The sequence below is a fragment of the Antedon mediterranea genome, chromosome 2 (genome assembly GCF_964355755.1).
Source record: "Antedon mediterranea chromosome 2, ecAntMedi1.1, whole genome shotgun sequence".
Taxonomy (NCBI): domain Eukaryota; kingdom Metazoa; phylum Echinodermata; class Crinoidea; order Comatulida; family Antedonidae; genus Antedon; species Antedon mediterranea.
Genome location: NC_092671.1, coordinates 11,881,247 through 11,903,909, shown reverse-complemented (window position 1 = coordinate 11,903,909; position 22,663 = coordinate 11,881,247). Strand labels below are relative to the sequence as shown.

At 33.7% G+C, this 22,663-nt stretch overlaps 1 protein-coding gene across 2 annotated transcripts in view; it reads left to right on the top strand.

Moving 5' to 3' along the window:
- The first annotated feature begins 544 nt into the window (after nt 1-544).
- The window catches only part of LOC140039652 (uncharacterized), a 35,869-nt gene continuing 13,750 nt past the window's right edge, over nt 545-22,663 (top strand). The window contains exons 1-5 of one of the 2 annotated variants that reach the window (XM_072085274.1): nt 545-723; nt 7,562-7,615; nt 7,777-7,812; nt 8,093-8,164; nt 8,400-8,483. In XM_072085274.1, coding sequence (XP_071941375.1) covers nt 660-723; nt 7,562-7,615; nt 7,777-7,812; nt 8,093-8,164; nt 8,400-8,483 — 310 coding nt within the window. In that variant the 5' untranslated portion in view covers nt 545-659. The remainder of the gene's footprint in view (nt 724-7,561; nt 7,616-7,776; nt 7,813-8,092; nt 8,165-8,399; nt 8,484-22,663) is intronic. The other variant, XM_072085275.1, reaches the window with a different exon arrangement.

The following is a 22,663-nucleotide window of genomic DNA, read 5'->3' as shown; positions in this document are numbered from 1 at the left end:
TTTTTGTTGGACCGTGTGAAATTTAAATCAAATGTGATTTTTAAAATTGTACAATTTGCTGTTTTACTATGTTCCCATAAGGGAGGTGAATAAATTTGAATTTGAATTGAATTTCAATATAATTTTATCTGATTTTATTTTATGTTTGTCTATCTTGTTCCTCTTCGCCATTACTTGTGATTGAACAATTCTTTTTGTATAGTTTAAATCAAGCAGATTTTGTAATGATTTCTATATTTCTGTATTAACTAAATTGTAAATGGGGGATGGGGTGGGTTAATGGTTTGATTCATTTTATTACTGTATTGTTTATCTTGATTTTCGCCATAATTATTTTTCCCATTTTTATTTTGTATTTGTTATTTTGAAGGATGTATTTTAAGTGTTCCACCGACTTAAAGATGTATATCCAAGTAAATAAAATACTCAACAGCACGTGGTATGAAATTAACCAATCGAATGGAAGAGAAACTCTCCTGGTGTTTTATTAATAGTCAGCCCCTCAGTCAGTAGGCCGATAAAATATTACAGCCTGTTTTCGATGTCTTCATAACGATTTGGCATTTGTCGGATGTGCTTCGCTGAGACTCTCAACTGCAATTTTTGTCTAGCAAGCAAACTATTAGAAGAGTAATATTGAAGAAGCCGGGATACTGAAAATGGAAAACATTCACGTTGTCCTATTTTTAGCAGTACTTTTTGTCACTTTCATTGACACAACAGGTAGGCCAATGTGCATTTGTAATTTATGCATTAATGTAATGTATATTATATATACTAGATGGTACGCTCGCTTCGCTCGCGTACCATCTCGGTCGTGTCCACAGATGGTTCTCGAATACACAGTAATTTCAGCGTAACAAAACTGGCGATTTCACTAAATGTACGTACCACAGGACTACAATACATTGTCGTTTACAGAAACGAATAAATAGACACGATGATTTATGTAGTCAACTAAAATTAGCACCCTGGGAATTACTTCCGAAGGAGAAACTTATCACAAAATGAGTCCAATTTTTTGATTTGGACTCATTTAAAGAAACCCACTTTGTGTTTTGTATGTAACATTAGGGTTGAGGGATGGGAAAGCGGATAGGTACAAAGAGGAACAATTTTTAAATATATTCTTTATCCACTCAGTAACGAAATATTTTGTTCATGTTTTATAGGCCTATAAATAATATACCTCTAAATACAGTAAAACATTTGCGATTTAATACTTTGTTAAAACTGTCACTGTCATAATCGATTGAAATATTAAAGTACATGTAACGATACACCACTACGACGTTTATATTATTGGTAATTAATGTGTTTATATATCTAACAGTAGAGCCTAACCACAATCTCAGTAATAAAGTTTATTTGTATATATTTTTATATTACAACTGTCAGTATAAAGTTTATTTGTATATAATAATGTGTTTATATATCTAACAGTAGAGCCTATCCACAATTTCAGTAATAAAGTTTATTTGTATATATTTTTATATTAAATCTAACAGTATGAACATTCACAGAAAGAAATGTTAGCCCGAATGTTCGATTCAAATGAGGACCAACAATAGTTAATAGGTATTTACAGTATTGTCAAAGTATTGCAAGTTTATTCTTAAAGGGCCCATATATTTACCTACCGCATGTGTTAAACCAAGGGCTCATAAATTTACCTACTTGTGTTAAACCAAACTCTGGCAGACTGAGAGATTGGGATGTTCCATTCATCGCAAATCAATACATTTGTATAAACGTATATTAAATCTATCAAAATAGTATTTTTTATAGCAACATTATGATGCTGTACTCTAGCTGTTCAACCGATTTTCAGCCATTAAAAACAATTATCGTAGGAGGAGATAGGAAAATGCGAAGCCTCCTCGCATTTTTGTGGCGGGTATTTTTCAAGATGGACATCCATTAGACAGTGTATACCACGATCGGAAAACACCCCTATTTGGGGCAAATCGTTGAACCTAAATTCGTTTTAATTGTCAATAACTAATTATCTAACTTAATTTAATTAGTAAACAGGGTTACATCAGGTGGATAAAATCAATACCGAAAGTACGAACCAACTTTATATACCATCGAGTACAAATTCTAAAAGTAAGGCGCGATTTACCGAATTTTGCCCTTACGTAAATTTATATATAGATATCATAATGGATTTGATGCAGCAACGGTCGCTGTACAGGTAGTTCAAAATACGGAAGTGGAAGGACATTGCCACGTCAGCCAATCAGCGACTCACAACAGTTACCGAAGATTCAGCCAATCAAATCTAAGTCGAAGCTTGTTAATTTTTTAGTGAAATATGTTACGATAATTATCAAAGCCATTATGGCATATGCATAATTGATAACAACTCGCTTCGCTCGCGTACCATCTAGGTCATGCCCACAGATGGTTCTCGAATACATAATAATTTCAGCGTTAAAAAACTGGCGATTTCAAATGTACGTACCGCAGGACAATAATACATGTCGTTTACAGGAACGAATAAATAGACACTGTGATTTATGTACTCAACTAAAATTAGCACCCTGGGAATTACTTCCGAATGAGAAACTTGAGAAAATGAGACCAATTGTTTAAGTCAAATTTAAACAAACTTAATTTGTGTTTTGTATGTAACATTAGGGCTGAGGGATGGGGAAGGGGATGGGGAAGAGGATGGGTGCAAAGAGGAACACTTTTTAAATATATTCTTTGTCCATTTAGTAACGAAATATTAATTGTTTTCATGTTTTACAAATAATATACCACTAAACACAGTAAAACATTGCGATGTAATACTTTGTTGAAACTATCACCGTCCTAGTCGATTGAAATAGTACAGTACATGTAACGATACATCACTACGACGTGTATGTTTATATAATGTAAAACAATTTGTGAAAACCACCTCTATTCGGGGAAAATCATAAATTCGATTTAATCGTCAATAAATATTAAATTATCTAACTCAACTTAAATAGTAGGCCTAATGGTTTTCAATTGTTTCTTAGAGCCAATTCATAGTTGGTTCCTACCCTACCCACCAAAGTTGTTCTGCGTTTAGGGCATGTGATGCACCGTTGGCCTATCCTCTACTGGCTTAACAACGCTACTCATGCCAGTGAGGGAAGGGTGATGATGGGGGTGGTTTAACTGCAATAATAAAGATTTGTACATAATATACGGCGACTGAAAATGCTAGCTCATTATCCGTTTAAAAAAAAATTATATCCAACCTCTACCGCACAGATTGAAAAAAAAATGAATCGAATTTCTGTTATGAGTATACAGTACTTGCCTTTACGACGCCTGAGGGAATAGACACTTGTGGAACAGAGACTGGAATATTCCATTCATCGCAAATCAATACATTTGTATAAACGTATATTAAATCTATCAAAATATTATTTTTTAAAGAAAATCGGCCTGTCTTCAACATTATGATGCTGTACTCGAGCTGTTCAACCGGTTTCCAGCCATTAAAAACAATTATCGTAGGAGGAGATATGAAAATGCGAAGCATCCTCGAATTATTGTCTGCGGGTATTTTTCAAGACGGACATCCATTAGACAGTGTATACCACGATCGAAAAACACCCCTATTTGGGGCAAATCGTTGAACCTAAATTCGTTTTAATTGTCAATAACTAACTATCTAACTCAGTTTAATTAGTAAACAGGGTTACATCAGGTGGTTAAAATCAGTACCTAGATTCTAACCAACTTTATATACCATCGAGTAAACATTCTAGAAATAACGCGCGATTTACCGAATTTTTCCCTTACGTAAATAGAAGATGCCATTTAGTATGATATATGTTTCCCTAAATTCTTCTTAGAGAGAAGCGTGGACAAAGGGCTATGTTACAAAACAGTAGGCCTCAATATGTTACTACAGGTACTCTATTAGAACTCCCGGCCTTTCGCTGGTGGGGGGTTGTAAATGAAGATGCACAACGGGAGTATCTCCCCCATCCCTATGTGAACAAACGCAACAAACCGAATTTAATCTTATTATAATTTGAGTAGAATATAATCATTTTTTTACATCTTGTATACATTCTAAAAAAATATGGAAATATGACGAAACACCTTCTTCGAATATGTTTGCTCAGGTAAACTGTACTGTACACTTATATTTGTGTGGTATTGTTGTGTATTCAAATTTATTAGTGGGGAAAATTAAAAACTATTTCAATTTGTTTACATTTTTGAATAATGAACAGTAATAATAAACAGTATTAATAAGTGTATAGGCTTAATATATATTAATTTGAAGATGACATACTCCATCTGATACAATCGACAACATTCAAAAACGCAGACAACCCTCTACTCAACAAGTTAAAATCCGACTCCAAGAAAATTGAAAACGAGCCCAAACTTTTAATTGCAGCCGACAAAACCACAAATTTCTACAAACTAGACCCACCGACGTATGACAACCTCCTAGAAGAAAACATCACCAAATCATACAAGAAAGCAGAACCTGCACTTGTACAGACGATTCATAGAAAAAACAAAAGTATTGCAACAAAATTGAACATCGCTGACAGAGTGGATACAACTGCAAATAAAGATGCTTTCATAACCCTCAAAGACCACAAACCGAACTTCACTTACAAACCTACTTGCCGATTAATAAACCCGACCAAATCCGAGATAGGCAAGATAAGCAAAACTATACTCGATCGTATTAACAGCAAAATTACATCAAAACTTCGCACCAATCAATGGAAAAATACCTCATCGGTCATCGAATGGTTTAAGAGCATCGACAAGAAACAACAACACAACTTTATATGCTTCGACATCGTAGAATTTTACCCCTCTATCAGGGGAACACGGGTACTTTTTGTCGGGGAATATAATATACAGTAAAAAACGTTCGCGTTCACTTCATATAGCTTCAGCGCCTAGAAAACCACGACGTTCCATTGACCATGCGAGTACGTCAGAGGGCTAATATTATGCACTTTTATGCATTCATTATTGCCAGCGATCTAACTTACTACTAAACATTAGCTAGGTACGCACTTGTCTGGCGGTATCCCTTTGTACGAATCGTTCAACGTTGGGTCAAGACGCGTGATATCAAGTTTCATCCAGGGACCAAAATGTGTAATGTAGTTATTTTCCAGGCGAAGTTTACCGACGGTTACCGATAGGAACACGGGTACTTTTTGTCGGGGAATATAATATATAGTAAAAAGCGTTCGCGTTCACTTCGTAGCTAGCTTCAGCGCCTAGAAAACCGCGACGTTTCATTGACCGTGAGAGTACGTCAAAGTGATATTATGCACTTTATATGCATTCATTATTGCCAGCGATCTAACTTACTACTAAACAATAGCTAGGTACGCACTTGTCTGGCGGTATCCCTTTGTACGAATCGTTCAACGTTGGGTCGAGACGCGTGATATCATGTTCCATCCAGGGACCAAAATGTGTACTGTAGTTATTTTCCAGGCGAAGTTTACCGACGGTTACGTCGTGTACTGCGTCGACGTACGCTACACTACAGCAAAAACGAATTATGTTAATTGTTCGTATGTTCACCAATTTTTTAATTTACAAGTAACCTTCTGTACCGTGGGGCACCTAAAATAAATTTTTCATCCATTACTAAACAAAAAAACATGCCCTTTTCGCTTAGCCAACATCTTATTATAGCTAAGTTATTACATTTTCAATATCCTGTATGTCATGAATTTCTCACCACTCGGAAGTCCAGATGGTACGCACGCATACACCTGGGAGGAATAAACTTATTTCCCCGACTGAAAAAGGTCTACGCTTGCGTTTTTTAAGCCTCTAGGCCTGATGTTTCCAAAGTTTGCAATTTTTTGAAGACCTGCAGCTCTAGTTTTAAACATTTTCTTAGCTCAGCCCCAACAATAAAGCTGGTCATATTTCGAAGAACAAGAAGTACATTTTCCGGGACCTAACATCTCTATTTTTCAAACATTTCTTAGCTCAGTCACAACCATGATAGGGACTTATATATTTTGTTTCATGTTTTGAAGTATAATAAGTCCAATTTCCGGGACCTCCAACTCTATTTTTCTAACTTTTCTTTGAACTTTTATTTTTTAAATTGAAAAATATGGATTGAAACAGTCATCGCGCATCGTTTTTTTACACGCAGTATTTTATTTATGCATTATAAAAAATGGAAAAAATGGCTACCCTAAATCTGATTAAAAAGACCTCAAATGACGCTAGAACGCGTTGCTTCCGGGGGCTTCGCCCCCTGGACCCCAGCCTAGTGATGCTCGCATCATAGTCAATTTCTATTGACTATGCTCGCATAGCCCCTCGTCGGGGAATGTAGCCCCCGCGTCGGGAAGATCCTGGCGCCACCCCTGCCATACAGTATAATTAAGTTTATTATAACAAATAAGTGGTTCCAAGTATTCACAGGTAGTAGATGTCCATATTTCTGATAGACTATATTTTTGTGTGAGAAAAGTGATTTATTTAGCCTGTGTAGGCCTATTATTTTTTCGCTTGCCTTTTCCTAATTTTCTGAACAATTGAAAATGACTCCAAGATATTTAAGAGATTTTACTATTTCAATTTCTTTACCTAGATAATTCAATTTTTCATATTTCTAAATTTTCTATTTTTAAACAATATTATTTTACTTTTTCTAACTGTTCTAACTGTCAATCCTCATCTATTATAATACATTCGATCCTAGTCGTATTGTGATCACAATAATGTTTAACAACCCTATAGTTATGCCGACGATATGGTGTTTCTTTTACCCTCATTGATGCCTTATACAAAAGATGGTTAACATTTATGAATCTTTTGCTAATGAATTTGATGTATTATATTTTATTTATTTATTTATTTATTAACATATTTCCATAATATCAACGTTGTCCCGCCAAGGGGACATTGTTGTTTTTCAAAAGGTCCAGCATAGAACATTACAACTTACATATATAATACACAGTTTCTTAAAATTAGTTAAACAAAATGTTAACAATGTCGATTCAATGCGTTATTATAATAATTAAACAGTTTAAAATAATACTAAAATGTGAGAATCATATAATTCAATGAAATCTATTCGCGAGTTGACTTGTGGCCGGGCTGACGCGTGGCCGACTTGACGCGGGGCTGACTTGACGCGGGGCCGACTTGACGCGGGGCCGACTTGACTTTGACCGAGACGGTTTAGGGCCGACATATCTGGCTACGGTCTAATTTATTTATCCTGTAATGCATACACCGTATCACTGATAAAATAAGTGATTAATATTTTATGTTGTCAATTTTTTATCTTTTTTTAATTTTCAGCAGAATGTAATAAATCCTCTATATCAATTATAAAAATATTAAATAATAATGAAGATAAAGGTGACAGCTATGAACCATCGTAACTGAATGAAACATATTATGTTACTGTACATAACAAATTAAAATAGGCCTACAGTGAAAATAATTCCATCTAACCCAAGAAAATGTTGAATCAAATTCTTTAAAAATGTTTCGTAGAGTTTTTGAGTTGGTAAAAATGTCTATACTGTATATTATTAATATTTTATAGGTTTAAAATCTGGAGATGATAATGCCCAATGCAATGATTACTGTAAGGCAAAAGGTGAGCATAAGATAATGCTTTCACAATTTATGTTCAATTCAAATCTATCAAAATATCTCCGATGTTGGGTATTATTGGATTTAATTCCTTTGTCGTTTTTGTTTTTTGTTTGTTTTTTTGAAAGTTGATTTTTGTATTACTAATTATTCAAAGTTTTTTAGGTCTCTTGAAAGAGTGTTCAAAATTTAAGGACCACGGTAAACGACTTGTTGTTATCTTTTTATGATTGCTTTCTTTCTGATCATTTTACTTTTGAAAAACATGGCCTAAACTAATAATTTTAGATTATACAGTAATTTGTTTATACACTATTTAAATATCTGAGGCCTAAACTTAAAATGACTAATTAGCTTCTAATAGGTATATACTTTTAAAGTTTAAAGCTACAATTGTTTGTGAAAACGTGTTAAAATACATTGCACTTTTATAATACAACTGATTCTAATGCGTTATATTATCTGTTTGATTTTGTTTTAGCTGAATGCGTAATAGCTTGTTTGAAATCTGGAGATGATCGTGCCCAATGTAATGATGTCTGTACAGAGAAAGGTAAATTTAATTTTAATTTATTAATTCAAATATCAATCAAACTGGAATGAAAGTGAAGATTAACAGAAAACAATTAAAACACAGTTCAGAACAATGAAGTGCTTTTGTAGTTTGTTTTTCTTGGAGGATTTGAAGGCAGATTTGAATATTGTGTTATGATGTTGAATATTGTGTTGTGATGGTTTATTTACATTAATACCAGTTAATTTTCCACTAGTTTTATTTTGATTTTTAGCTACCTGCATGCTGTCCTGTTTGGAAGACGGATATGATCGTGACAAATGTACTAAGGAGTTTAGGCTTGCAGTGAAAAGTGAAGGTAAGATAAAATATTTGTTTCAAATATCTGTCACCACAGACTTATGAGCATAATTAACAAATAATAAGCCTACCCAATGTGAGCAGGCAAAGTCACAATGTAGAAACAAAGTCTCAAAACAATATAGGCCGTGGATAACACTACTACTGTTGTCAGTTGTAGTAATGCATTGTGAATAAAAGAATCTAAAAATAATGTTCGCACCATATGCGGATGTGAGTAAGGACATAAAGCCAGGCCTACTGCAATGACAATTTTCTTTCTGCAACATCTTTTCCAATCGCGAGGGTCGTTGTTTCAGACCGATAGTTTTATATTAAAGTTAAGTTTCGGAGATAAATTGTAACTGAAAAAAAACTTTTTACTATTACTGACATATTTCGGTAGACATTCTACTATCAGTGATGAATGTGATAGGTACAGTATGCAGGACAACAGTAAACATCTATTGTAATATGATAAGCCTGGGTACACCAAAAGTAAACTATAAATTACACAACGAGTGATTATAGATTGGCATTAATATTGTTTATTAAGTGAACGTTTCTACCACTTAATAAAATACATATTATTTGAGCATTTAAAACTACTCCTTTTTAGAGACCATTTTACAATCAGGAGAACCATTTAGATGTAAAAATATTTGAATTATTTTTGGCCGTTTTACATGTACAGTATATCTATGCCTATACTGTCACCAAACCTAATTCTCAAATCACGACATGATTATGCACGTCACCAACATTTTTCAGTTTATAGCGAATTCTTTTTTTATTTAATATTTAACAAAAACGAGACGGGCAAAAACAGGCGAATCACCTATACAGGGATATTTTCAGGTGATCCGCACAGGCGCGCACATATGGAACGCCTCCTCTGCCTTCAGTTCACATTTATCATGCAGTACACACCAATGGTCATGCAGTACACACCAATGGTCATGCAGTACACACCAATGGTCATGCAGTACACACCAATGGTCATGCAGTACACACCAATGGTCATGCAGTACACACCAATCGTCATGCAGTACACACCAATCGTCATGCAGTACACACCAATCGTCATGCAGTACACACCAATCGTCATGCAGTACACACCAAACATCATGCAGTACACACCAATTGTCATGCAGTACACACCAATCGTCATGCAGTACACACCAATGGTCATGCAGTACACACCAATCGTCATGCAGTACACACCAATCGTCATGCAGTACACACCAATCGTCATGCAGTACACACCAATCGTCATGCAGTCCAATATTGCGTAATTTATACCGCCACCTATCGACAAAATCGAATATCACGTGACTTTTATTAGACGGCTGTAAAACTAAGGCTATATACAAACTTTATACTACAGCAACTCACGCTGTCTACTACTACACCGCACGTGCTTTACGTCCTATAGATTCCAAGATTTATTTAATAGTTTTTCCAGCCATTTTAGTCATAAAGCACGTGCGGTGTAGTAGTAGACATATTTGACTTCATGACGATTGGTGTGTACTGCATGACGATTGGTGTGTACTGCATGACGATTGGTGTGTACTGCATGACCATTGGTGTGTACTGCATGACCATTGGTGTGTACTGCATGACGATTGGTGTGCACTGCATGACAATTGGTGTGTAGTGCATGATGTTTGGTGTGTACTGCATGACGATTGGTGTGTACTGCATGACGATTGGTGTGTACTGCATGACGATTGGTGTGTACTGCATAACAAATGTGAACTGAAGGCAGAGGAGGCGTTCCATAGGTTGTGATGTCAACTTGGTTTGCCGACACTGATCATGGCATAGTCACGTGATGTTTTTGTGACACGCACCCTCTATATGTTGTTACTTGAAAACCTCTGGGTGAGTAGTCCCAGAGAGGTCCGCCCCGGTCGGCCGTCTCACTTCTAATAGATCATCGTATATGTGTGGCAGCCACTTTCCTCCTTGATATCTGTTCATGTTTTTGCAGTTTTTCTAATTATAATTGCTTCTTGCCATCCTCTCTTATTAGTGATATTCCCTCTTTGTGTCCCGACTGGCGAGTACATGAAATATTGGATGGAAATGTCATTTATTAAATTAAATGACGATGATAAACTTATGCTATAAGTAAACGTATCGGCCGTGCTATTACACAATAAAATATAGACACGGCCGGCCGTACATCGTAATTATCACCAATTAAAGGCACAGTATATATAATCATATACCGTAGTTCATATCCTAATTACATAAGTTTATCTAAGACTGTTATAATCACCTAAAATTCGTACTACACTATATAACTAGAGTATTTGAAATCTACATAAATTCATATAAAGTAGGCCTACATACATTCGTATTAAAACCTATAAGGGCCAGAGGCACACACCTCTGTATTAAATGGATAAATGTTTTGCTAAAACTTATGCAAGAATGATTTACTATGTCTACAATTATAGTATTGATACAAGTACGGAACATGGCATACATTTATTGTAATCTATATATAAATTTACGTAAGGGCAAAATTCGGAAAATCGCGCGTTATTTCTAGAATTTTTACTTGATGGTATATAAAGTTGGTTCGTACTTTCGGTACTGATTTTAACCACCTGGTGTAAACCTATTTACTAATTAATTTGAGTTAGGTAATTAGTTATTGACAATTAAAACGAATTTAGGTTCAACGATTTGCCCCAAATAGGGTGTTTTCCGATCGCTGTATACACTGTATAATGAATGTCCATCTTGAAAAATACCCGCACACAATAATACGAGGATGCTTCGCAATTTCCTATCTCTTCCTACGACAACTGTTTTTAATAGCTGAAAACCGGTTGAACAGCTCCAGTACAGCATCATAATGTTGAAGACAGGCCGATTTTCTTTAAGAAATACTATTTTGATAGATTTAATATATGTTTATACAAAAGGGTTGCTTGGCGATGAATGGAACATTCCAATCTCTCAGACTCCCAGTTTGTAGGTAAATGTATGAGCCCTTGGTTTAACACAAGTAGGTAAATGTATAGGCCCTTGGAGAATAAACTTAAAACTGAGATAATAATAGTATTGCAATATTTTGACAATATTGTAAATACGCATTAACCATTTTTGGTCGCCATTTGAATCGAAATTTTCTTACTGTGAATGTGGTTACTGTTAGATATATAAACACATATACAAAGAACATTTATTACTGTGACTGTGGGTAGGATACTACTGCTGGATATAATAAACACATAATATACAAATAAAAACTTTATTACTGACAGTTCCTTCTCAACGTTTGTATTAATCAATAATTATAAAAAATATAAACGTCGTAGTGGTGTATCGTTACATGTACTTTACTATTTCAATCGACTATAACAGTGACAGTTTTAAAAACGTATGAAATCGTAAATGTTTTACTGTGTTTAGTGGTATATTATTGATAGGCCTATAAAACATTCAAAACAATATTTCGTTACTCAGTGGATAAAGAATATATTTAAAAATTGCTCTTCCCATCCTCTTCCCCATCCCTCAACTCTATACAAAATACAAATTGGGTTTGTTTAAATGAGTTCAAATAAAAAAATTGGACTTATTTTTAAGACAAGTTTAATTTTAGTTGACTACATTAATTATCGTGTCTATTTATTCGTTTCTGAAAACGACAATGTATTTATAATCCTGCGGTACGTTTTGAAATCGCCAGTTTTTTTACGCTGAAATTACTGTGTATTCGAGAACCATCTGTGGACACGACCTAGATGGTACGCGAGCGAAGTGAGCGTACCATCTAGTACAATTAATTAATCGTAATAATCCTATATATTATATTCCTATAACCCCAGCATGTCGTTTTGATCCCCTTAAGTCTGGGTAACCGCGCCAAAAAACCCATCTCGATGGGTTACCGCCCAGACAAACAAGAGGAACCCCAGAACCAGGGATTGGAGTATACGATCCCGTGCCAGATTTGGGTTAAAAGTTGAAAATTATTAAGAAGCTGCCCCAGCTGAACCTCCTAATTCTCACTTTAATATTTGTATTTGAATTGAGAGTTGTAGAAGGAGAAACTGCAAAAGAGGAAAAACGCTGTTATTTTGAGATAAAAAGTTCTATTTAGTTACAACTGAAGCAGCCCTTGCTGGACTTCAGTGGGGCGTGAAGCTAGGAATGGGTATAAGGACTTTGCCTTTTTCCACCTGCAATCTTGATAGAAGACCCAGGTATGCGTTGCGCCTTCAACATAATATTGTAGTTCAGGCAGCGAAGGACCATCCGGCGCAATAGTATTAGGAGGATCGGATCCTTAGCGGTTTTCTTATTAATTACCGTGCAAACCGCTTGGTTGTCCGAACGAAATAAAATGTTCTTGTCTGCTAGTTTCGGCACCTAGGGCGAGTATGATAGGGAACAGCTCGAGCACTGCAATTGAGTGGCCAACGAATGCAAACCATTCGGCGCCGAGTATCTGAAACGTACTCCAATTTCATCGAAAATAACTTTGACAATTTTGAAAATTTTAGGCGCGCGTACGCATGCTTTGTATCCGCTACGCACGTAATTGTATTGCCATATGATGAAATATGACCTGAAATTTATGAGCATCAAATGTTATTTAATTGTGATTCATGCTTGTGAAGATATGATTACAAACGTGATTTCGTTAAATTGTGCGTAGACCTTGTAATTTTTGATTGCGCACCGTGAAAAACATAACCACATCGAGTCCTGGCCATAAGGAATATACTCTGAAAAATTGACTTAGCTAGATGAAACTGATATCAATACAAGGCCATATACAAGTTAGTGTTTACCGACCGACCGATCGACCAACAGGACCGACATAGTGAGCAGTAGAGTCGCGTTGCACGCGACTAAAAATGAGGAAATATGATGAAACACCTTCTTCGAATATGTTTGCTCAGGTAAACTGTACTGTACACTTATATTTGTGTGCTGTTGTTGTGTATTCAAATTTATTAGTGGGGAAAATTAAAAACTATTTCAATATGTTTACATTTTTTAATAATGAACAGTAATAGTTTAGTAGTAGTAACATTTTTTTCCAATTTCCTGAACAATCGAAAGTGACTACAAGATATTAAGAGATTTTACTATTTCAATTTCTTTACCTAAGTAGGCTAATTACATTTTTCATATTTCAAAATTTTCCATTTTTAAACAATATTATTTTACTTTTTCCAATTTTAACTGTCAATCATCATCTATTATAATAAATTCGATCCAAATTTTGGATGTGATCACAATAATAATAAAAAAAGTAAAACAACCCTCTCACGCAATAAACATTGTATTTCCTATATCTAAAAGAAAGGAAAATCTACATCCTTATTTAATACTGTTATTTATTATATATTATAGGCCTATAGTACATTGTTTATTGATACTTTTGTTGTACTGTTTAATGTTGTGTAATGTAACACCTTATACGCATACTAAAAACCCCAGACGTCCAAAAAAATATTATTTACTCGATACGACACATACCATGCCTTTATTAATTTTTAAATACTCGAAACCTTAACAATGGAGTGTCCATCTATCAATTTTGTATTTCCATTTAATCATATTATTGACGACAATGAGTTTTCACATACCTTAAGATATTTTTTTCTCGATCATAAAGCTGATTTTGATAAATTATCCTCCCTTATCTTTAATCCTTTTGATATCAATTTCAAGAACACTAATAGTGGAAATGACAACTATGTAACAGATATTAATAGTATTGATAATTGACAGTTTTAATAGTAAGCACACTAACAACATTTATTCATTTAGTTTATTTCATCTAAATGCACGTAGTCTAGTAAAAAACTTTAATGAAATTACCGATTACCTTAGTGCAATCAATCATCAATTTTCAGCATTATGCTTTAGTGAAACATTCTTTAACACAAATATCACACCCTTTTCCCTTTATAAAATTCCTCATTATAACCTCTTGCATTCTTCTAGAACTAATAGGACAGGATGTGGTGTTGCTATATATTTGCATCAACAACTTCAATACACCTTACGCACCGATCTATCTAATTTACTTATCAATGATTCAGAATACATTTTTATAGAAATAAACGCGCACCCAAAAAATATTATTCTAGGGGTTAAATATCGTCCTCCTGAACTATCCATAAATTCATTTAATAATAACATTTCTAACTTAATTGAAATTATCATTAATGAGAACAAAACTGGATACCTTTCAGGTGACTTTAACATTAATCTATTAAACTCAAATACGCATAAAACTACTTTAGATTTTACTAACTCCCTATTTCAATCCAACTTCTTTCCATTAACGACAAGACCCACTAGGGTAACTAGATCAACCGCAACTCTAATTGATAATATCTTTACCAATAATATATCAGACAATATTTGTACCGGCATATTTTATTCTGATATATCTGACCATTTCCCAGTTTTTTCTTTAATTCAAAAGTCCATATCATCTTCTCCAACTTTAAACACTACGCCCAAATACATTTATTTGAAATGTGAGACGAATAATTCTATTTCATCACTAAACAACAGTTTATTAGATGAAGATTGGTCTTATATATATAACTTAGACAATGATCCCAACCACGCTTATAACAGTTTTCATGATAGATTTAGCACTCTCTACAATGATAGTATTAAAACTGTTCGACGTAAACGTAACCTCCTCAAAGAAACTACAAAGCCATGGATAACCCATGGGCTAATAAAATCCATCGATACCAGAAACAAATTATATAAAAAATACCTTAAATCTGGTAAACAAAAGGACAGAGATAAGTATACTCAACATAGGAACAAAATTACCAATTTACTTCGTATAACAAAAAAAAAATTTTTTCTGATAAATTTAATCTTTATAAACACGATATTCAAAAAACTTGGCAAACAATCAATAATGTACTGGGAAAAAATTTTAGAAAACCTCTGCCCTCGTATTTTTTACATAACAATTCTAAAATTTTAGATCCTCAACAAATTACCTCTAAATTTAATGACTACTTTATTAACATAGGTCCTAAACTTGTCAACAATATTAAAACATCAACTATCAATAATAATACTGATTTTACTACCTCTCTTTCACAACCATTGAACAATTCTCTTTTTTTAACCCCGGTTACTGAAAATGAAGTAATCAATATGATTTATGGACTCCAAAATAAAAAATGCCCTGGTTTCGATGGTTTTTCAAACAAAATTATCAAATATATTTCTTACTCCATATGCAAACCACTTACCCATATTTTTAATAGTTGTTTACAAACTGGTATTTTCCCTGATTTACTAAAAATTGCTAAGGTTGTTCCAATTTATAAAAAAGATGATGTTCATCATTTTAGTAACTATAGACCAATTTCCTTACTTCCTGTCTTTTCCAAAATTCTTGAGCGCTTAATATTAGATTCTCGTCCTTTTTTTAACAAGCACAATATATTATTTGAACATCAGTATGGATTTAGGAAAAACTTCTCAACGGATCTTGCTTTATTAGACATTTATGATAATATAACTAAAGCCCTAAGTAATGATACATTTACTATTGGACTTTTCCTTGACTTGTCAAAGGCATTTGACACCATTAACCATGATATCCTTCTATATAAACTTAGACATTATGGAATCAGAGGCCTTCCTCTTCAACTCATTACAAGTTATCTATCTAATCGTTACCAATTTACCTCTGTCAATTCCTTTATTTCTAGTTACTCACTTATTACTTGTGGAGTTCCCCAAGGCTCAATCTTAGGCCCACTTTTATTTTCTATTTTTGTTAACGACATACCCTCCAGCTCTAGAATACTCAAATTTATTCTTTTTGCCGACGATACTAACATATTTTATTCACATTCTAATCTTAACACTTTATTTAATATCATGAACAATGAACTTTGTAACATATCAAACTGGTTAAAATGCAACAAATTAATTCTTAACATATCCAAAACCAATTACATTATTTTTTCAAAACCTAAAGCCAAAACAAAAACAGATAAAAATATATACATTGATAAAATGCTAATTAACCATGTTCATGAAATCAAGTTCCTTTGTGTCACTATTGACTCAAATTTGACATGGAAGCAACATATTAATACAACCAGTAGCTTGATCGCTAGAAACATAGGTATAATTAACAAACTTAAACATCTACTCCCTCAACAAATCCTACTCACATTATACAATGTCTTAGTTTTACCTTATCTTTCATATATTAATTTAAGTTGGGCCGTTACCTTAGATAAGTTCGATACATTGTGCCCATGGCTTAGTAATGAGACTACCCATATTGACTGCTTGTTCAAATTACAAAAACGTGCTTTACGTATTTGTGCAGGGCAATCTTATAGATCACATTCGAAATTACTTTTTTATAAGCTTAACGTTCTAAACATTTATGATTTGAATAAGCTTCAGATAGCTCTATATATGTTCCGCTTATCTAAAAATATCTTGCCTTTTCATATAAGTTCTCTATTTTCAAAAACTGCTGATGATCATACACATAACACTAGAAGTTTGATAAATAATTTTATTCCTGATAAGTCGTTTTATAAGCCCCGTCGTCACTCTGTTTTTTATGTTGGACCTAAGCTCTGGAGAGTTATCTCACAAGAGTTAAAAAGAAAATGTACAGTCTCTAGTTTTAAATACAACTACAAAAAGCTTTTAGTCTCTGAATATAATAAATAATTTATACTTAAATACTACGTATTTATTATTATTATTAACTTATTATTACTTGTGCAAATGCTAAAGTTTAAAACACTTATGATTCATTTTAATAACTTATACTCTGTTTTTCTTATTTATTTACTTTTTAAATTGTTTATTTTACTTATGTATTTTTACTTCTTATTTTATATTCTTACTATGTATATCTTACTCGTCATACTTGATAATGTTTATTGTATCTTTTCTGGTGGGTAAGCCTTAAAGTTCTTTGAACTTATTTGCCCACCAGCCACACATCTTTCTTGTATATATATATATGTTTATTACTTAATTATCATATTCATTTTGTGTGGAGAATCAATAAAAAACAAACAAACAACCCTATAGTTATGCCGATGATATGGTGTTTCTTTTACCCTCATTAGATGCCTTATACAAAAGATGGTTAACATTTATGAATCCTTTGCTAATGAATTTGATGTGTTATATTTTATTTATTTATTTATTTATTAACATATTTCCACTGGATAACAATATCAACGTTGTCCCGCCAAGGGAACATTGTTGTTTTTCAAAAGGTCCAGCATAAAACATTACAACTTACATATATAATACACAGTTTCTTAAAATTAGTCAAACAAAATGTTAAAAATGTCGATTCAATGCGTTATTATAATAATTAAACAGTCTAAAATAATACTAAAATGTGAGAACCATATAATTCTATGAAATCTATTCGCGAGTTGACTTGAGGCCGAGCTGACGCGTGGCCGACGTGACGCGGGGCCGACTTATCTGGATACGGTCTAATTTATTTATCCTGTAATGCATACACCGTATCACTGATAAAATAAGTGATTAATATTTTATGTTGTCAATTTTTTATATTTTTTTAATTTTCAGCAGAATGTAATAAATCCTCTATATCAATTATAAAAATATTAAATAATAATGAAGATAAAGGTGACCGCTATGAACCATTCGTAACTGAGTGAAACATATTACGTTACTGTACATAACAAATTAAAATGTACAGTAGGCCCTACTATATCTATGCCTATATTGTCACCAAACTTATTCTCAAATCACGACATGATTATGCAGGTCACCAACATTTTTCAGTATATAGCGAATGTCTTTTTTTATTTAAGATTTAGCAAATACGAGACGGGCATAAATCAAATCAGTTACATATTTAAATCACTCTACCTCATTGAAACAGGCGATTCACCTACACAGGGATATTTTCAGGTGATCCGCACCAGGCGCGCACAGCCCGTTTTTGCCTTGTTCGGCTAAGGAATTCAAAATAAGCAAAAGCACATAGGCCTATACAAAAAATATATAAAATTAGAGACTTATAAATATTATATTAGGCCTAGTGACTTATAGTCTTTCTTTTTCGCTGGTAAATGTGTACTTAAATAATTGTGAACTGATTGTTAGGTGTTATTGAATTTAGTTCATTTACAGTTTTGTTTGTCTTTTAGGTGGTAGCGTTTTATATGGTGGTGGTGGTGGTGGTGGTGTTGGTTCTGGTAAAGGATTTTTCATAATCTGTTTTATGTGAACTATATATATATAAATCCAAAGGCAAATTACTGAAAAAAATGACAATGCTGTGGGTATTAGTGGCTGGATCTCAATGGAGATACAAAAATAAAAAGCGAAAAGCTAAATAAAAACGATAAAGTAAACAGCCAGAAAAGTTAGCAGAGCTTTTGGGCAACACTAGCCCTTCATCAGTGCAAGTGAAGGAATTTGGATAATTTGGATATATATATATAAACACATTAGGCAATGAACATTAATTCGAAACCGCCCGGTGATATACTGAAATGTAATTAATTACTTTGAAACGATAAAGATGAGGAAATCTGTGAGAATGAGAAGTAGTCGCCCCAACCGAGACTCGAACTCGGACCGCCTGCTTGATATGCAGATGTCCTAACCATTAGACCACTGGGGCTTTCATGGTATTGTTCAAACTCGATTGCATAGCGACTCTTTAACATTCTCGGCGTGGTACGGCGGAACAGCACTAGTCCTCAGTTGTACGCACGCGCAACAGAGATCAAATTGATACGCCCTCATCTTTCAGTATTTTTATTCACGAGGCGGGATCTCCGAAGAGATACTTTTATATATATAAACACATTAGGCAATGAACATTAATTCGAAACCGCCCGGTGATATACTGAAATTTAATTAATTAATTTGAAACGATAAAGATGAGGAAATCTGTGAGAATGAGAAAAAGTCGCCCCAACCGAGACTCGAACTCGGACCGCCTGCTTGATATCCGTAATATGTTAAAATATGACCTCGTAAAATTTTAAACAATTTTTTTTCCATTTCGGTTGTTACGACAGCAGAAAAAAAATGTGTTAAACAATTAATTCGCATTAATTATTCTTCGTCTGTGCATCCTTTGATTTATAAAAAAGGTAAAATGGGGTTTTATCATTGTTGCATTAACTCCTACTTCAATTAAAGTGTTTGTCTGATCTTTTTTGGGTCTAATTTATTCTGCAAAAAAAAGAGAGCAAAAAACAAACAAAAAAATCATATAAAAATTCATCCTTAGTTTCTTATATAGTTAGGTAGAAGTATTTCCTCAAGTTTAAGATAGCACATTAGTTCATTAGTATCTATTGATAGAAAGCCTAACATTAGTTATATGTGTAGAGAGCTCTGCAGAAAAACCGGAATCATAGGGAACTAGATCATAGGTATGGAACGCCTCCTCTGCCTTAAGTTCACATTTATCATGCAGTACACACCAATGGTCATGCAGTACACACCACACGGCTGTTTCAACGCACGTAATGCGCGACATTAAGTGTTTACAACGCGCTTTTCCTTTTATTCGCTAGCCGCGTGTTCTCGAACACTTTTTCATTGTTTCCATGCACCGCCGATACTTAGCAACGCTGCATAGTTCGTTTACTTCCTTAATGCATAATAATGCTTTTATATTTATACATAGAATTCTAAAATAATTAATAAAATGTCTAATATTGTTGATATTATTTATTTTACTAAGTTTTCAAGAACATAAAATAATAAACATATTACGAAATTTGTGTTTGTAGATAAAAATATCGCTACTTTATTGAAGGCCTTGCAATACAAAACAATCGACGAAATTAATATTTAAAGCGCCCTCAATTTACGGCAGAAATTTCGTCAGATTTATCGTCTTCTCGTTTGTCCGTCGAATTTTTTTTCGGAGATTTGTTAAGAAAATAGTAATCTTAAACTATTTAGTTATCAACCTGCAAAATCCCAGTTTAACGGCAAACCTGCAACTATGTTAAAATTAAGCATATAAAATGGCTATTTTAATCAATTTGTGATTCTTAGGCCTACTGTGTAGGTCTGATAGGCTTGGTGGGTGGACTTACACGGTCACAGTAGCCTACCTAGGCTAGTAATAGTAGTGAAGTAGGCCTACATTTTGTTAATTAGGCCTACATATAAAAATTGTGTTTTGAACATAAAAGTAGGTCTTATACTTATTTTCATTATTATTACAATTTGTTAACATGCCATATTTTTTAGGAAATGTATGGCTAGACCTATTTATAATAGGAATTAATTTATTGTTTAGGCATCAAGTACAGTATCAGTATACCTATACTATGTATGTCCCTATATGTATATAGATAATGGGCCTAGGCTGATAGGCATGATACTAAGTAGATGTAGACTTGGAAATAACAAAAACATTGATTCAATATCCAGTTGATTGTATATTTTAAATTGCATATTATCACTTTATATAGTATATTTACTCTAGTCTAATAAAAATATAATTTAATATTTTGTGTTAAAACTAAAAAACAATAGGCCTACAAGTACAACAATAATTATAAAATGCCATCACAATCTAGATTAGCTTCAAAATATTTATATTTTAACGTAAATCTTTTCTTAGATAAATTTACATAATTCGATGAACTAAAGTCGAAATATGTCCGGTCTCGTGTCTATTTTCAGTCACTATTGACTTCATTGAAACTTTCTTCTATGAATGGATTAGTAATTGGAAGCATGAACACCAGTTGATAAAACAGTTCCATTTTGAGTTTGCAATCATTCGTGAAAGGTCAAGTGAAGTCACACGTCCAAGGAAAAAAGGTTTTCATCCTATAAAAAAAATTGTACGCAATCAATTGAAACTAATAAATATATATTTTTTTAATAATAATTCGCAAGCAGTGATGGTGCTGAAATATGCATACAAGGGGTCAACATGCGTGATGCAAAAATAAAAAAAATATTGATTTTGCCTTGCCTCTGTCGATTATATAAATCATGACATAAATAAATAGGCCAAGTCTTGAGTCGATGTCTATATATGGCGCTACTCTATAGTATGTGCCTATATAGGCCTCGTGTCGTACCATATATAGGCTCAATAAATGTATTAATTATTGTTAAGTACGCTTCTAGGCCTGTATATTATTATAAATAGAAATCTTTTATTTTTCTTGAACACCAAAAGCCTGAACTTATTTAATTAACAGATCCTGGCCATAGTAACTAGATACAACAGTCCTCTGAGTATAGGCTCTAGTGTGTTTAAAGCCCACCCACCTACGTAAAACACGTGGGTTTAGCCATGAAACTTTGAATGAGTGGTAAACTGGGCCTAGATCTGCCGTTAAAACAATTTTAATTCTAGAGGTTCAACAACTATTTAAGTACCCAAAAATGTTTATTTTGGTTCTTTAAAAAATTCAACAGACACGTGGTGCAATTTTTGCCGTAATCATAACAAAAAGCAACAAAAAAACTATTAAAATATCTCATTATTTCAACTACTCACCACGACCAAAGTATTCAAGCTTCGTGTCTCAAAATCGATTCCCACAACAACCAGGACATTCCTAATGAATATTCATAAGAAATCTCACCGATTTCAACAACCAAAGGCTTCTGATTCGTTGATTAAATATGATGTAATTATTTTCGCTAAATAAAAACAAATCGTTTCCGCGTTTGTATAGCGCCCTCAATTTCGAAAATATTTAACTTTTACCGATAGAGGGCTCACTACTTTATGTCGCTATGAAACAGCCGTGACCAATGGTCATGCAGTACACACCAATGGTCATGCAGTACACACCAAACATCATGCAGTACACACCAATCGTCATGCAGTACACACCAATCATCATGCAGTACACACCAAACGTCATGCAGTACACACCAATCGTCATGCAGTACACACCAATGGTCATGCAGTACACACCAATCGTCATGCAGTACACACCAATCGTCATGCAGTACACACCAATCGCCATGCAGTCCAATATTGCGTAATTTATACCGCCACCTATCGACAAAATTGAATATCACGTGACTTTTATTAGACGGCTGTAAAACTAAGGCTATATACAAACTTTATACTACAGCAACTCACGCTGTCTACTACTACACCGCACGTGCTTTACGTCCTATAGATTCCAAGATTTATTTAATAGT